The sequence below is a fragment of the Anopheles nili genome, chromosome 3, assembly GCF_943737925.1.
Source record: "Anopheles nili chromosome 3, idAnoNiliSN_F5_01, whole genome shotgun sequence".
In the NCBI taxonomy this organism is placed as follows: Eukaryota; Metazoa; Arthropoda; class Insecta; order Diptera; family Culicidae; genus Anopheles; species Anopheles nili.
This window is the reverse complement of record NC_071292.1, coordinates 31,398,767-31,416,587: the sequence shown is the minus strand read 5'-3', so window position 1 is coordinate 31,416,587 and position 17,821 is coordinate 31,398,767. Positions and strand designations below refer to the sequence as shown.

General features: G+C 47.2%; 2 protein-coding genes across 2 annotated transcripts; one reads left to right on the top strand and one right to left on the bottom strand.

Moving 5' to 3' along the window:
* Window positions 1–1,945: 1,945 nt before the first annotated feature.
* Window positions 1,946–11,398, top strand: LOC128723406 (uncharacterized). The gene is made up of 6 exons (XM_053817143.1): window positions 1,946–2,034; window positions 7,390–7,452; window positions 7,553–7,691; window positions 7,775–9,206; window positions 9,731–10,733; window positions 10,807–11,398. The coding sequence occupies exons 1-6, from the start codon at window positions 1,956–1,958 to the stop codon at window positions 10,938–10,940; spliced, it is 2,850 nt and encodes a 949-aa protein (XP_053673118.1). The 5' UTR covers window positions 1,946–1,955; the 3' UTR covers window positions 10,941–11,398.
* Window positions 6,239–6,836, bottom strand: LOC128723407 (general odorant-binding protein 56d-like). The gene is made up of 3 exons (XM_053817144.1): window positions 6,752–6,836; window positions 6,539–6,679; window positions 6,239–6,454 (listed from the first exon to the last, which is right to left on the bottom strand). Exons 1-3 carry the CDS (start codon window positions 6,803–6,805, stop codon window positions 6,239–6,241), a joined length of 411 nt encoding a protein of 136 aa, XP_053673119.1. The 5' UTR covers window positions 6,806–6,836.
* Window positions 11,399–17,821: the final 6,423 nt, after the last annotated feature.

Genomic DNA, 17,821 nt, shown 5'->3' with positions numbered 1-17,821 from the left:
TCAGGAAGGAGTCGAGGTCATCGGCAGGAAGCAGATAATTATTGAGCCTTTTTACATCTGCTAAAGCATCGATTGGTCTGCGGTGGCGAGAACTTTTAAATAAATGGACACAAAAGTGGGGCGGCAATACGGTCTTCGTGATGCAGGTGAGAGCATATTGCCCAGACCACGACCAATGGCTTGAGTAAATGAGTAAAATGCGCTTGGTAGCTATTTTGAATTGTGCAATAAATTGTGCATTGTGCAGATGTTAAAGTTTTGCATAAAATACTAGTCTAACTTTGATATTACTTGATTATAGAGGAGTTAACAAAAAAGGGTTTTACGGTTAGTAAACTTTATCCTGCGATAATTTAGGGTGGGAAAGATCATTTGATGTTTCGTGTAGACTTGCTTCGTCCAGCATTTGCGTGTAGACGTGCATTATTGTACCCTCTCAAGAAGAGAATTTTTTCTCGCAACTTTCTCGATCCCATAAACATTGTAATTTATAATCCTGCGTATATTGTGAAGGGGGTGAATTAGCAGTATAGAAACTGTTTGAAATTGCATAGAAATAGGCAAGGCATTTTTGTTTAAAAAACATCGCTAAGAAACTAAAGGAAATGTATAGTACATTCCATGTCACTGATTAGATATATTGCAGGCGTTATGTTCATGTATACAAAATCATACACACATCCAAATATGAAATTTGAATAAAAGTACATGCATTTGCACTACACTATGAAATTTAAAAAACGATCGTGCTTCTACGATCATAATCCTCCGGATAATGCCCACTTGGAAAAACTCCAGTACGCTCGCTCCGGAGCCGTGCTGTTTGCTCCGACATGCCCATCACCACTCGAATCCATGCGGGCGGTTTTACTTTCACTCTGGGTGATGCGTTTTGTTTTTGTTTTGTGCGTTGCAACGCTGACGTCGATGTGGTTTATTTACGTGCCGGTGTCTGTTCGTGTGCTTAGCTGCGGTATGTAATGCAGCTAGCGTCTATCGTTGGTGCACGCGTGTGTGGACAGTGCTGGTGTGCCATTACGCGTCGAGTTGGAACGAATTTTTGCGCCAGTGCGTGTTTTGTATGTTGTTATTCGCATGCAAAGTGGTGAAGCGACGTTGCCGACCATCAGCTAGGTGATCCGTGCGCGTGGACACGCCAGACGGTGTCGTTGTTTACAATTTGTCTAAATTACGTACAACCCCCCGCGTATGCTGCAACCACTCCGGAAACGGTCGATTTCGAACGAGGCCATCGAAGCAGGGCAGTGAATAAAACAAACTACCGAGAAGGTGTGTCCGCTTAAACAACAGTGGCCTGCTGTTGTTCTCGATTCTTGCTGTGCGCCCTGCGATTCTGTATGTGTGTGGAAGAAAAAAAAACATTCAACTAACCCCACACCCCGTCCACGGTGTTGCTTCAGACCTGGGCTCAACCGCGGTGTGGCGCTCGCTTGTCGATTAACAAACTGTTTCGCTACCGATGTTGCATGTTTAATGTGCTTCTTTTCTCTTGTGTTCTCGTTTTATTGTCTCCCCGTCCAGCGAATGTCGCCATCGTAAAGTTTGCGTTCGCCCGCTCAGCCTTTCACCTGACACCGCTTTCGAACCGGCGGAGGGAGAAAACGGATTCGCTTGACGCCACTGTGGTCCGAAGAAAATGAGGCACAGCGAACGGCTCGATCAGGGCACACGGTTCTAAAAACTGCTCCAACGCACATCACACTCGGAACGCCCAACGTATCTGAGACCAACGACGGAAAAACGTGGACTTTGAGTGCATGAGCCTGGCTGGTGAACAAAAAAAAACACACGTGGACAGAGTGAAAAACGCGCCCAAACCACCCAGTAAAATCTGGTGATCTGGACGAACTCAGCGGAAAGCAGTACATTAATAGGGGTCGGCCCCCGGAAGACAGAACACTTCTGGAAGTGGAACGATTGCAAAGGCGAGCAGCATGGCGCACTTTTCGCTCACGGAAATGCCGGATCTCAAGGTGACGGACACGTTCCCGAAGAGTGGCCGCGTGACGGAAGGTAAGTCGGCGCACGCACCCTTAACATTGCACCTCGTTCTGCAACACCGCACATGGGCACATTGCAACTATCCCCACTGTTTATTTTCCGTTAAAGACATCGGTTTCTTTTCGGAAAGTAACACACCGCGCTAGGGCGAAGAATGTTCTTATCATCAAGCCGATTGCGCACCCTTCAAAATTGCCCCCGATATTTCGTTCCCCGATTAGACAACGGCATCATAAATAAGCATAAATGTTTTAGCTGCAACTAACGGAATGGAAGGGCAACGAGTTTCACCGCAGCGCTTTTTGAAGTAGTTTAATTATTCCGGCAGTAATTGCTGTCGTTTTTGCTTTTCCATAGCATTTCGAACGGCGAACGGTGGCGCTGGTTCAACTTTCTCTCCCACCGCACGCGGAAAGGTCAACTCCCGCGGTCGAACCCCGTGCGTTTGGGGTGGAAGATGCGAATATCTTTGGATCAGTCAATCATCCCGCCGTACTGCCACTTGACGGACTCGCGCTCCCACAGGGCGCCGTAACCGCAGGTCGCCCGTTGGTGATTTTTAATTCAATTCAGTCCGGGAATGCTTTTAATTGGACACAATTTGTCGTCATTGGACTGGACCGACTGGGTGCAGTTGTTCGTTGCCAGTGCTCGTGCCAACGTGCTGCTTTGTGGTGGAATCGGAGCAGCGCATTAGTTTGCTTTGATTAGGTAGCTTCTCAGCAAACTTCTACCAAACCGATGTTAACGTTCACGTTCAACGTCCGCTGCCGTTACGATAGTAACGCTCGGCAAACGATGTGAACGTTCCCGACAGCTTTAGGCGATGATGTTTGTTTGACAGCATACAAGGCAACGCAGGAGGCGGCGTTGATAAGAAATATTCGCCCTCCATATAGAACAGTTACTGTTTTTCTTTTTCCCCAGCATGGTTGTTGATGCAAAGAATGCACGGACACACCATGTGTGCCATGTTTGGCCAGCTGGGTTATTGATGAACGTGACGGCACACGAGCAAATCTTGCTGAACCCTTGCTGAATGGAGATTGATTGGAATAACACACATCCTCGCAACACGCGTTGCAACTTGCGCACGTTGTGCATCTTCGATGCGTTCCCATGTCTAGACGGTTAACAAAGTAGGCAAAGCAATAGGTAACTCGATCGTGCTGACAAATATTCCGAACATCTTAACGGATGTTTCTTTCGGCGGCAACTAAACCTAAATGTGCATCATTAGCGCGCTACCAAATAGGGTGCGGGTTTCTTTTAAATTTAAACCAAACCCCACGAAACCAACTTCAGCCTCCCCTCCGTGATGGTTAAACCGTCTTTACCGCAATTAATTTTCGTGGCTCTTCACGTCAATACGCCATTACACACCATCGGGCGTTTGTTTTCCAAACAGTATTTAGTGTGCCGAAATTATGGTGCACTTTAGCTTGCTAAGAGGCCCTTCTACGGGTCGGCATTTTTGGTTTCTTCCCAACGAGGTCTCGATAAGATCCCGAGGGCTGCCCTCTCGCCCGCGGGGTGATGGCAATGAACTCTCGAGTGATTTTTCTCGTCGCTTCCGAATCGCAGCCAACGGTTGGGTTGTTGCATTTTTGGTACGTTTCTGTCATCCAAACCCTGCACACCCTATGGACCGCGAAGAGGACACAAAAGAGTCACACACGCTCCAGCATTCGGAGATGCAATATTTTTAGCTTCAACCTCTGGACGAAATCGATGGGCAACGAAAAACGAAGGAAAAGTGCATCAGCTTCTGGTTTCGGTTTCGGTCGTCCGTCATCATCTTGCCAGTCTCCGGTGCTCTCTCTTGTCTCTCGGATGCTGAGACGGCCGTCGGATCGTAGAGTCAGCTGCTATTTTTGTCGTTTATGGAGATCCTCTACCCTTCAGCTAGCGGGAGCCGAGAAAATGGGTTTCCTACCCCTGTGTTATGATGGGAAATTATGATGGGTTTGCCTCATAACGCGTTTCTGCCGGCTACGGCTACACAACGATCTTTAAACTTCAACCCCGAAGGGCAACGTTTGCATCGATTTGGAGCTCTCAGTTTTTCTTTGTTGTGTCCAGGCCGGAAAATTACTCCCACCATTTTCTCTATTTAGCATATAGAGCATACCGTTTCGGTGGGTTGAACGGAAGAGGGCAGGTTTTGAGCTTGAATCTCATTATCCAGTTTTTGGCCATTTTTTTCATTCCCTGCGATTGACTCCCCCTCGTTGAAGAGGAGGGAAGTGCCACTGATAATCATTATCCGCCCGCAACCGTAGCCGAGTGTTACGCTTTCTCTCGAGCTTCCGGCACTTACTTTTACTCTCATTCGCGTCTCATCTAAGGGCCTTGCCTTCTGCAAATGTTCACTATCAGTGAATCAATCACCATGAGGCTTACACCCCCACGGTGGAACTTCTTTTCTCTTTCATTATTTCACATTTGCATTTATCATTCGACAACATTTAACTGCCTCAGTTGCCTTGGAAAGGTTTCCCGTTTTCCCTGCCTCGAGGAAGAAGCGAAGAAGACGAGATTTTTTCCTTCCATTCGTTTGATATCTTTTTTTTTGTTGTGCTGCCAGGCACTATTATTACTATTTTTCACCTGCCCGCTCATCCGCAAGGCATGCGGCATTTTCCGTTTTCATATTTTGAGAAAATTCCCGCACTCCAACGTCCGCTCCGGTTCCGCTGAGTGCATTGACCGTGGATTCCGCGGCGAACCGGCAAACTGGTCGCGTGCTGGGAAAACGGTTTCATTGGAATGCGTGCCGCATAGTGCAGCTGAGCCGAGGGTAGACTTGAAAGTGACTGGGCCCAGCGGGTGAGGTCTTATTGTCTCTTTATTTTTTGTGCTTTTTTGGGGCGCAATTTTGGTTGAGTTGGTTAATTTATCATCTAATATTGTGATTAGATTTTTCCCTTCAATAAATCCCTACTATTGCAGTTCAAAACTACGCTTACCTATCGATCGCTAAGGCAGACAGTTCAGTACCGGTTACGTCGCGATCTGGCCCTCAGGTTCCGTTACTTCATGGAGCAAAAGACTTTCGTTTCATTCAAAAATAAACCCGTTCCGTGGCGGATCGTTGTGCGTGCTCGCGAGAAGGAAACTTCCCCTTTCCACGGACACCTTCCCGGTGCCGACCAAGACCGCGAATAAAGAGATTGTGCTGCAGGGAAAAGGCGTTGGAGAGGCAGTTTCCGTCCGTGGGAAGCGGAGGAAGGGGTCGAGTTTTTTTTACGTTTGTTATGTTTCCTCCCCGTCCAGCTCCAGCGATCCCCAAGACGGAAACGGCGGACGGGTTAAACCTGTTGCTCCCGGAGACGACGATCGTGTCTTGGGATGATGATTATCGACTAGGCACAGCAGTATTGTAAATCTCTCCGGTATTGCATTAGAAAGCCGAAGCTTGCTCATTGCGATTTAACCGGAGTTGTTGCTAACCAGTCACCAAAACGATGGAAATTTATCAAACCCCCTTGGACGCTGTCGAGAGCTGTTGATAGTTTTTTGCGCAAAATTATGGGCAAAATTTTGGTGAAAGGAAAACCACACAGCTAGTTCTTTTTCTTTTTCTCAGACGTCAAGTGGCTGATAAGCAGCCCACGAAACATCTGATCTAGAGAACAGAACTGACCGCCGGATATGTGATGTGATATCCAACGTCTCGTGGTTCGGACTCGAAAACTCGTTCCAGACTGATTTATGAGCCATACAGCGTGGGCACAGTTGCAAGATAGAACCGATGTAAGGCCTTAATGCAACTCATAACTCATACTAGACATCCTGTGGCCTTCTTGCGGTTGTTCCACGGCCTGCGCGTCAATGTTTTCATTAATTGAATAGTCCCTTGCATTACATCTTTATTCGTCTCGTGTCCTCGCGTGGATCCTCTGGACGAAATGGTAATAATGTGTCATTTAGAATGCAATTTGCATCACGATTAGCGAGCGCTAATAGCCAAAGAATGTTCTTTGTTGCTTGTACCCGTCGATTAAATTGCGACATGTTTCATAATGCTGTCGTTTTATCGTCCCAGAGGTGTTTAAAGTTACCACCAGTACCGGATGCAGAAAACGTGCTTCAATCTCGCTGCATTGCATTTTTAAAGCTCTTAGTATTTATTCAACAACTGCCTTTCAGCACGGCAATGAAGTGAGACGATGATTGAGACTGAGATGGAGGCAGCTTCTAGCTGCAGGATCGCTCATTCGAAGATGGACTTGTTCTTGTGGTAGCACAAGTACAGGCTATACGCCTTGTCGCACTTAGTGGAACCCTCGTTTTTCTCGCACAGGTCGGCTAAAGCCTCGGCCTTCTCGGTGGGATTGCCTCTCGAGAGGATTGTCACTATCTTCGTCCGGTTGGCCGCACCGTTCTCATCTGTGAGGGCCAGCTTCTCGAACATACACTGGATGGTGCACTGCAAGTGGATTGAATTGGATCGATTAGATCGTTTGAGGGATCTTTAAAGATCAGAACCAGCATCAGACGAGTCCACACTTACCTTGGATGTTTCGCTGTCCAGCGTGAGGTCGCCAAGGCGCATCTTGGTGGCAAAGTCCTCCGGAAGGTCACCACCCAGCTCAGCGTGACAGGAGTCGGACAGCGTTTTGGCGATCTCATGCTGCTGCTCGGTGATGAAAGCCTGCGGAAGAACCGGGAAGGGATGATATGATCCCTAAAAAGGACTGATGGTGGGCTCCAAGAGCTTACTTACCATTGCAGCAACTGCGGCTAAAAGCACGACCACGGCAACTTGTAGGCTCTGCATGATCAGTTTGGTTCGACGGCGTTTACAGAACGGAATCGGTTTCGAAAATGAGATGCTGCAAGATGGTCTCAGTCGCCTTATATACCTTAGAATGCTTGCCGGAATGATAAATCCCATCCGATCGTCGAAATGAGCAAAGAATAAAAATAGTACGTTGGTGCGGAGCGAAATCCATCTTAATTTATGTTTTTTTGGAGGCTCGTTCCGACGACGATGTCCTCTTCAAGGCCATTCGGGCGGCCGGGTGATGCAGTTTCCATCGACCTTCGCGAACTGGTTGCGATTTGTAAAACAAATTCACGTTTGCTATTCCAAAACCTTCACGCATTGTCATTTGGCTTGTATTAATATCGAGATATTTTTTATTGCTTTAGTTTACACATTACGGTGGACAATAATAGGAAAGACTAGGGCAGTGGACCTCATAACAAATTCCGGAAGGTCAACTATAAAGAGAATATCGCTGCAAACACCATTAACTATACTTTTTTCTACGTATTTGCAATGATTTTGTTTGTTAGCAAAAAAACTCAATTGTTCTTACTAATTAGGTTCATTTTATTTCTTGCTTTTGCTTATTGCAGTTTGCAAAGAATGGTTGGTACGAGAGGATGGAGCCTTAGCCTATCAACTGCAAAACCAAGAAAGTAAGTGGCTTCACATATGCTAGCGATTGTATTATAGGTACCAATAATGCTAAAATGAATGATCGATTAATGTATGTATAAACATATTTGCTATCTTCAGTCAGCGAGCATTACAGAGGCAATAAACAGCGCAACCAAATTGTCCGCCAGGACTTCCCGACTGCCCTGTCGGAACAGATACGTGAAAAGGAGGATGCCGAGCGGCAGGCCGCTCTGTACCATCAGATGATAAACGAACAGTAAGTGATCGATGGTGCTGTGAAACTTCTCATTAGTTACTTTCACAAATATATTGATTACGCATTATTCGTTGTCATTGCAGGGAAGAGATGGATGCACAGGTTGCCCGCGACATAGCAGATCAACTGAAGCGTGAAGCACAGTTGAAGCGACAGATGGAGCTCCAACGTGGAGAGATGTTGGCGCGGAAGTTGCAGGACCAGGCTGTACTAGGCGATCGTAGGCATCCATCATCCGGAGGCGGTGTCAGTCATTCGGGTCGAGCTGCTGGTATTGAGCAGGATTCAAATTCTTTTCCATTGCCTCCACGGACTCATCCGAAGCCAAAGGCAGCAGTGGCTGGCTCGTCGAATCCAGGCGTGCGGTCATCGAGCAGCTCGAACGGATCCCATTTTATGGCCCACTCTCCAGCTCCATCAGCGCAACAATATCCACAACCGGATCTGCACTACGCGTCTTTGGATTTAAACTCCCCAAAACGACCGCCACCGCAACCGGTGTTCCAGAATGGACGATCTGCGCCGTTGAGTCCAAACGGGGGCGCCTATCAAGATTTTCAACCCTCGGAGCAATCCCGTGGAACAGCCAATTTCAATCAGTACTCCGATGATGAAGATTCACCTACGTTTGGTGGTGCAGGAGGAGCGTATGCCAATATTAACCTTCACTCGCACACGCCGGAGAAAAAGCAACCTCAACCGACAACGCAGACGGGTGGTGCGTATCGGCAATTAGGATCCCGATCCGCGTTGTCTCCTTCCTCACAAACTGTGGATATTGTTGATAGTATTCGGCCGTACGATATGCCCTTATCAACGGACGACTTTCAGTATCAGTATCCGTTACCACCGACGGTGAACGATATATCCGGATCGAGCCAAGGTCCGAGCGGCTCGCATAGGGGTGGAATTAATTCGTCTGCTGCTACACGCTATGGCCATAATAACATCATACCGACGACGGAAGCAGACTATCAGAACAATACAAACTTTGACAAAATGTCTCCGGAAAAGTACGTTTCTCCGGCACCATCATCGAGTCGCGCCTTTGCAGCACATGCGGCAGTGGAGCAGGGCGCGTTTGGTCGACGAAATGAGGTTCCGTTGCAACGAAACACGAATCCAATCAATTACAACCTGTACGATGATGACGACATCGAAGAAGCACTCGCATCCAGCGGGAGTGGTGTCTTTTCGGCGGCTCCCGTAAACCAACTGGGACTTCCGGTCTCTGCCGCAGCAATGGAAGCCGCTCCGGGACCGAGCACTCGATACTCAAATGGTGGAGCCACTCCGAAGGGTGCACTTCATCATCAACACCATCAACATCCGCACAGTAGCAGCAGCGCTATCTACCAAAATCAACCCTCGCACTCATCACACGCTTCACCGAGCCACTCGAAGAACAGTAGCTACGACAAGACGGATCGTATCCGCACGTTGCAGGATCTTGGGTTGCCTCCGGACGAAATTCAGGAGATCGATATGCGGCTCGAGCAGGAGCTGCGTGATGCGGTGCGTATTTAGAATGTTAGAACTTGTTGTCAGACATAAGACTGAAACCGTGTTCCGCTGGTCCCGAGCGAGTCTGTGCTCTGGATATCATGTGAATTACGCAGAATCATGACTAGAGACAGACTCGTTGGGGAAGAACGGAAGCCTTATCGTCTAATCGCTGTTCGATCGTGCCATAAGCTAGATACCAGCTTATAATTATTTTATCTTTAATTTGGTAACCATTAGGATTACCAGTTATTCCTTGAGATTAACTTGAATATATGATAGGCGATAGACATGTTCGCGGGCTTGTGTGAATGGTATATCGCCTTTGGTATCTATATTTGCATAATCAACAGTTACCGAGTGCATACTGAATAAGCTAGATCTAGGCGAAGCAGTATGATGCAATCATCATCATTTGTGTCAACATAATCGTTAATGTGGGGTGCCAATGTGAAACCTGTGCCGAGTGAAACTTTACGCATGATGCATTTTATGTAATTTTCACTAATTTAAACTTTGATTATTCTTTGTGATAGGAGTTGGCACGAAAACTTCAGGAAGAAGAAGGCGGCCAAGTGGACCAGGAGTTCATCGATCGCAAGGTAGCGATGGAGGCGCAGGATAAAGAGCTTGCCAAAATGTTGCAAGAACGTGAACGAGCCAAAGCAAAACGCGCTCGTGAAAAAGCCCGACTTAAGAAGGAACAGCGTCTGCAGCAACAGAAGCAAGACAATCCAACAGAAGGGGTCACTTCGGAAGACGATCCAACAGCCTTTGGGGATGGTGCAATGGATGCTTCAGGTGGTTCTCCATCCGCTGCGGATGCTGATGTAGGTGGTGGTGATGCTTCCTACTCGAATCCGATTGATATGCTGCAACAACCGCAAAGACCACCCAAATCCGGTGCTTCGAATGGGGCTTCATCCTCGGCCCGGGGATATTATGGACCACCGATCGCGGCTCCAGCTTCAGACCATCCGCTGCATAATCATCGTACGCAAGGCAGTATTTCCTCGCACGGATCAGGCTCCGGTAGCCACAACGGCACCAGTCTCCACTATCATACCCAGCAATCGAGCCCCCCTGCCGTTCATCCGATCAGCGACGAGAACTATTCAAACCCGGTCGACATGATTAAGCAGCAGAAGCAACAGCAACAGTTACTGTTCCAGCAACAACAATTACTGCAGCAACAGCAGCAGCAGCGTGGAGGGCCGAACCTAAAGCTCTCCGCCAACGTGCAACGCCTGGTGGAAAACGGACGAAAGGAGGATGAAATCTACGTGCTACCAGTTTCGCAAGAAGATCACCCTGCGGTAGACCTCCAGTCAGCACCCAGAAGTCCACAGAGACCTGGCACGCAGCTGTTGGATGGGCGAAGCGTGAACGGTACCCGAGTGGTAGCCCCATCTGGATCAAGGAACCAATACCTTGATGATACTAATATTGCGACGAAGATCGATCCTACCTTTGGTGGAGTTGGACATTCGCCCACATCGACAGGAACCTCTTCGTCCGCAGTCAACATACCGCAACCTGGTACGAATAGACACTAAGATGGAATATTAAATCAGAAGTTGTCGAAAGTGTACGTTTTTCTTGCCTGTTTTAGATATCCTGGAATTCTCTGATCCCGGTTCATCTAGTCCAGTGCCGCCGCCGTACATGCCGATACAGGGAACGCGTCGAAATAATTCCGCTGAAGGCAAGAAGCGGAAATCGAAAGAGCGCTGCGCTCAGCAATGAAATACACCCTGAAAATTGATCCCGTAATCGTTGCTGCCGAAGTCAGAGCTCTGCTGAAAGTACGCCAAATGGAGGGAGCGTATTGAAACATAACTCCCAGCATTTAAGGGCGTTGGATTTACATCCAAGAATGGCGTGAAGTGTGTCTTATGAATGTTTACCGTACACAAGAGTGGGGCTTCTTTAATTTCTTTTATTTACTATGCGTACTATGCGTGAATTTGAAATGATAAGAGATAGAGAGAGAGGCGTTAGGAGGTTGTTACTCGTGGTGGTTGTATTTATCGACCGTTAGGATATTAAGCATGTTTTCCTGAGGCGCTTTTGCGAACAAAAGGAAGGAGGGAGATTATAAATCTAAACTCCACGGTATTTATCGAAGGTTAGGTTTCGTGTACAGCTTTGCATCGTCATTAGGTGCTATTCGTCCCAAAAAGGATGACCCTTTGTGTATTTAAATCACGGATTTGATATTTAACCTATGTACGAGTTTACAGTATTTGTGCATTTTTCTTTTAATAAATCTGTGAAATATTTGTCTACATACATATACCATACGTGTAGTTTTAATGATGTACTTGTTAATCATCGCCTTTGTAGTTATCAACCGTTAAGATATAATGCATGTTTTCTTGGAGCGGATAGAATATACTCTCGATTGTATGCGGTAAAAATGTCCAATTTTTACCCCTAACAGTATGCAATTTTATACTGTATTTGACAGCTCTTAACAGAAACCAAAATTATCGTGAATAAACTATAATCTGAAATCTGGATATTTGGGCAGTTAATAGTTGAAAACTTTTGCCCTAATGAGGCTCAAATCATTTTATCATAGCGCTTTAAATGGAGAATGTATTCATAACAATCTTTCTTTGTAAGTTGTCGAAATGATTTCAGCTCCGTTATCTAGGGTAAGTTTAGAGCGATTTCAAAGATATGATCACCAGATCACTACCTATTTTAATGTTGCTGGCATTTAGTGTGAATAACACCGTTTGTTTTGAGCACCTGGAATACGCGACTGGAGACGCTTGATTAAGTTTGACCCAATTTAGCGACATTTAGCGAAATGCATTTTTACGAGAACATATAATCGAGCAATGAGTTTGGTACTTGGTGAGAAAACGTGAGCCATACATGACTCACTCACATGTAAGCCATGAGAAGTGAGATGTTTATCTCGCTCGCGTAGTTTGAAAATCCAGGGATGAGCAACTGCTACCTTTAGCAGTCATATTCGTATAACTTTCATCATTTTTTGATTTAATATTCGCTGATTTATTACAAAAATATTTTTGCAAAGTGTTCACATCACCCAAAAATTTTATATTAAAAAGTGGTAGATCATTTGTTATAGCTCCAAAAAAAGATTCGTTAATTACGAAGTGCGATATGCAATCACATTCGATGGCAATGGGAGATTGTATGAAATCTTTGTGTATCCTCAACCTTGCAGTGCCGTCGCCATTCGTTAGCCCAGAACTGAGGGGCATATTCCCCGGGAGAAGCTGAAACAAAATTGAACATTTTTCGTGCGTCTATTTCGGGTTCGGTTGGCGAAAACCATCTCGCTTCATCGGCTTTGTTCCAGGCGATACAACCGTTGCTGATGCAATTCCAGTGCGGTGGTAGAAAGCATTCCGGAAGAGTGCAACTGCGCCCGCGTGCAACGGTGTGGGACGACCGGACAGTGTATGAGAGCAACCGGCCGCCGTTTTGACCTTCTCTTCCGATTAATCCATCTTCTTCTCGATCTCGTTTTATCTCAGCTACTCTGCCTTTGCTCAAAGTCCCGATGCAGCTCTCGAAATCGAGTATACCGAACAGATAACACAAACTGCATCGCGTTCGAGCATCGAAACACACGTACACACACGCAACGGGCGCTGCGTCCGAATGCAATTCCCCCCGCTGGTGTGGTGGTGTGAAGTGGGACAACTGCACCAGCACGATAAGGAACGGCAGTTTTGTCACAATCAAGCGTTGCCTTTAACCGTCGGCCAGTGGGTATGGGGGAAAGCCATGGATTGGGAGGAAAAGGCCCCGCAATGTGTGACGTAGGTAAATCTTGACCAGCGCCCTTGGTGCAAGACACGACGCAAACCCTTCCATTTCGGCCCGCGCACAAACCGTCCCAAAACGGGGCTCATGGGGAAGCAGGAGCAGCAGCCGGGGGAGAGGGAGTAGCATGGGCATGAGGGAACGGGGAGAGTAAAACCGGGACACAATGGCATGCCGTTCCGTTGGTGCACCGACACCGGGTGCAAGAGCGAGAACGCGTGTTGATTGCTGCAATTCGCACACACAAACAGTGTTACTTGCGTGCGTGTGTGGCTGGAGTCGCGCAAAGCCAGCGCATGTCATCCGGAAATCGGATGCACTCCATCGCACCCCACCAGCCCGCATCCTTCAGGTGTGCAAGCGCTAGTCACCGAAGCGAGATAGAACGACAACACGCGGCCAAGAACAGGGAAAGGGTGACACGACGAGCAACAATAGGGCAGTTGGGGGGAGGTTGGTGCTCGCAGGAGAGAAAAAAAACCTCGAGAACCGGCAGAGTGAGACGGCAAGTGTGCGATGCAGTTCGCGATGCAACGTGTGTGCAACTGCGCGAATGCAAAACACACAACCACCCATGAATTCGTGTTCGCGAACGAACGACCACCACAGGCACAGGAGAGAGCAAGAGAGCGTGCTTGGAGTTTGATTAAAAACGAACGAGAAGGAAAGCTAAAAAGTGTGATGCAAAAAAGTGCATCCACGCACACACACACACACACAGCCCGGAGGCCAAAGGCGAGTGTGTGTGTGTGTGTTTGTGTGTGGTGCTGCTAAGACACCAACAATCGGTCGAACGATCCTACAGGAGTGTGGCAGGCAAGCAGGTCGCAAGATGAGCGGGGGCTCGCGAATGGCCCGCGTGGAGGTTAGGGTTTGGGTCGTGCAAAAAGAGACGGACAGACGCACACACACACACGCGGACACGGACACATGGACACGCGTGGAGGAGCCACACCGGTCTCGTTCCACCCGCCAAACGAACGTCCCGCCGGGGCCAAAAGTCTCGCGAAACCCGTGCAACGGGCTCGGACCGTTGGTTGGCCCGGGCCGTCGTAGTCGTGTCGCTGGTCGTCGTCGTGGTCGCGCGTGGTCCTTTCGCCGTGGTCCGTGTCTGCCCGTGCGTGTGTTCCGGTGGCCCTAGACGCTGCTTTTCCGTGCGCCCCGTGCAAAAGGGCACCCAGCATTTCCCGGGTTCGACGGCGCTGGCAATCCAGGGAGGCGTGCACTCTCATTGTTTTTCTTCTTGTTTCCATACCGCTTTCCCGAAGGGTGGGGGACCAGTAAGAGGGCTGGGAAGGGCAATGAGCGAGAAAGAGAGTGTGTGTGTGTGTGTGTGAGAGAGAGAGCGTATAGGAAAGGCTGCACACCTCTTGCTAGCTGCATTTTTTCACCCTCCCTTTGAAGGGGCCACGAGTTTTCCTCTGGCGACCGTCGCGCAACCGGAGCACTCCCATCGTGCTCCCATGTTTGTGCGTGTGTGTGTGCGTGTTTGTGTGCTTGTACGGCCTGGGAACGATCCTGCTCCACCGGCAGTGTGCGGACGAGCGCAGGTTGGTCGCGACCCGCGCGCGATTCGCGTTGGAGTTGTTTTTAGCTGGGATATCACGACACCGAAGCCCTCCTCTTGAGCTGTGCTTTCTCCCGGCCGTGAGTGTGTTTTTGTGCCCAGCTTTCCCGACGGTGGTTTTCCTTCTTGTTTTTGATCCCATCCGAGGCTCGCTTTCCACGGGCAAGGCACGATTGGAATTTTGGTGTCGCGTTCTTTCTGGCACCGATCGTGCAGCCCTCCAGTTTCTTATCGGGTTTCGTCCGTGCGACGACGATCGGTTCGCATGTTGGAAAAGCTATTTTCACGCGTCGTGACGGCTTGTTCAATCCCCAGTACATCCTTGTGTTGTAGCACCAATGCACGATTTTCAGCATTGAGCTATCCTTCTATTCCCCCCCGTTTAAACTCCCGTGCGCCAGAATGACACGATCGGTTTCCATCTGTCAACTGTCAAACGCGCCGACCGTAGCGCAGTGCGCTAGTCTTGTAAATCTTAGTACCCATAGATTAAGTAAGGCGAGCGATTTTCACTGCCTTTTTCCCTTGTGTGTGACGAGTGATGCCAGAGGCTGTGTGTCCGTACTCCCTGCCTCTGGTGGTGATGAACGTTTTCCCGAAGGATTTGCGGTTTGATTTGCTGGTCCCGGCGTACGACACCCGTCGGCTTTTGTTTTGGTTCTGCCCGTCGCCCTTTTGCGACCTGTACGCTAAATTTAGTGGCCATTTGCCAAGCCCGGCGGGTGCCTGTTCTGGCTTGTCGCGACCGTTTTCTTAGCCTTTTCCCGATCCCCTACAGCAGCCCTCCTTTAGTTAGGAATTTCGCTATTACTAGGCACCTTTCGGGCGTGTGCGTGCGTGCTTTTCGTTGTTTCATTTGAAACTGGTTAAAAGTTAGACTTTCGTTCGCCAATATTAGCGGGAAAATAGACGAGAATTTTCCTCGGGAACGCACCTTCCTGCCACCATCGTTGGGTGGGTTCCAACGCAGGGCTTGTGTTTCGTGTCGCGCGCGTGTGTGTCCACTTGTGTCTAGTTTAGTAACGATTTCCAGTGTGACGGTGGATCCGTGTTTTTATACGTGCCTTTCGGTGGAGTGTGTTGTTCCCAGTAAACGAATAAAGTAAAGAAAAGAGGATCGAATTTCGCCGAGTTATGTCAGCGCTCGTTTTTGCTGCCCTGTCTGACCTGTCCCTGGCTGTACATATGCCTGCGTTAAAACGACAAAAATGTACAAGTTCGCGGTTATGTTGGAGTGTTTTGTACAACCAAAAGGGGGAAAAACCTCCCAGTTGCTGATGCCTTTTATGTGCTCTTTACAATGATCCCCAGCGTCGGTCAGATTGTAGAAGAATAAAAAAACTAAAACGATATTAATTGTTGAGATTTCAACATCTCACGAAAAGACACAAAGTTCGGTTGTGTCTGCGACGGTAGCCTACAATTCGTTTAATTTTTGAAAAAGAGGACACTTTTACCCTGAAAACTAATGTTCTGCACTAACTAGCGAATCATATAAGGCTGTCGGAGCTACAAAATAGAGGTAAGTCTTGTAACACGTTTTGAATCGATATTTTATTGTTAATTTTGTATAAAAAAATTTCATTGTATACTCGTCCCTTGATTTGTTAAATTTATTGAGCGATAAAAAAAGGGTTTTGTAAGCCTTGCTTTGCTTGATTAACGTTAGCCATTGTTTGATTCTTCGTATGCTAACAAGCGATCGATGAGCAAATGGCGAAGAGCTGCCTGATTCTGGGGAATGCTTTCTCCTTTTCTGTATTTCTATATTTCGTTTTTGTCTATTCCCTCATTCTACTAATGCTCAAATGCACTTTCTTCGAACCCAACCTTCTTATTTTCCGCTATCCAGCTCCTCTTTCTTTCTTTCTTCCTTTCGTTAATTCCTTTAGCTCTTTTCTCTTGCTGCCTTTCGTGGTCTTATCTGTCTCCGCATCTTTCGCGTTCACCTTTCTCTCGTACACATCGAGACCCTTCCGGGGGTTTCATTTACTTTCCGCCATTTCACTTTTTCCTTTTATTTCGTCGATTCCGAGATTGATCGTACAAGCATCTTGAAAGACGCCATTTATATTTCACCTATAGTTTTATTTTTTTTATTATAACGTTTGATCACTTTTTTGAAAATATACCAGAGTAGCTAGGTAATCTTTCGAATAAAAAAAACCATAAAAATGGGTAATCGCTCAACCCTCCATGATGCATTATTACAGTTTTGTTTTTTTTCCAAAAAACACTGCATCCCTGCCAGATGGGGTTTTTGAGCGTTGCAAAAATTGTTCACAAATCCGTGCACAAATCACGGTACAACTTTCTTAAGCTTTCCGGCTTGTAAAACTTGGCGAAAAGGTGCTCGTATAGGGAAGTGAAATAATCCTTTTAATTTTCGTGTTCGTGCTCCATAAGATTAAGAAATTTTTCTTCTTCTTCTCGGAACGTTAGCTTTTGGATCACTCAATCGAATTTCATCGCAACGTTGAAGTTTTCTTCGGTGTATTATAATCCCAGTCCGCGGCGTAGTGGAACTGGAAAAAATCAAGTTCTGCAATAATTCGATGGAGCTACCCGACGGGGATTAAATTATATCAGCGTCGTGATGTGGATTTTCCTACACTTTTGTTGAGTTTTAATTTCTGTTTATTACAAAGTTGCATCGCTTGGCTAGAAATGCTAAAGTGCATTAGGGAAAGAAATCCATTTTATGTTGTTCATTGAAGTGTATGGCATTCTGCATGAAACGTTGTAAATTAAAACCTACAAAATACAACAAAAAAACAGTAATTTGATACAATGTTTCGTAACGTGTCTCTTCCATGTCCCGCTCGACGTTTCGCATACCTAACCTGGCAGACATTGTACCGATGATTACGAATCAAATTCATGCTTTTTTGCTTCTCGATTTTTCCCCCCAATAGCTAGGGGGCATATTTTTCCTATTGCTTGTCGCGGTTTTTTTATTATCGCAGCAAATTCCGCCGACTCGGTGGGAGTGAGTTCGGAAGCCCAAGCTCGTCGCGACCATAACCAGGCCAACTAACGGGAAACTCGAACATGGGGTAGCGAAAAGTTTGCTGATTTGCGCTCCATTTTAGCCCGAACCCCCCCTACCAGTGGAAGCCGATAATATTGCACGTCGTGAAAAGACTACGGTATTAATTGAAAAACTGTACCGTTTATGCATATATCGCATTACGAGGGAGAAAAGAGTTTTTTTTGAAAATGTTGAACCCGTTCAAAGAAGCGATAAAAC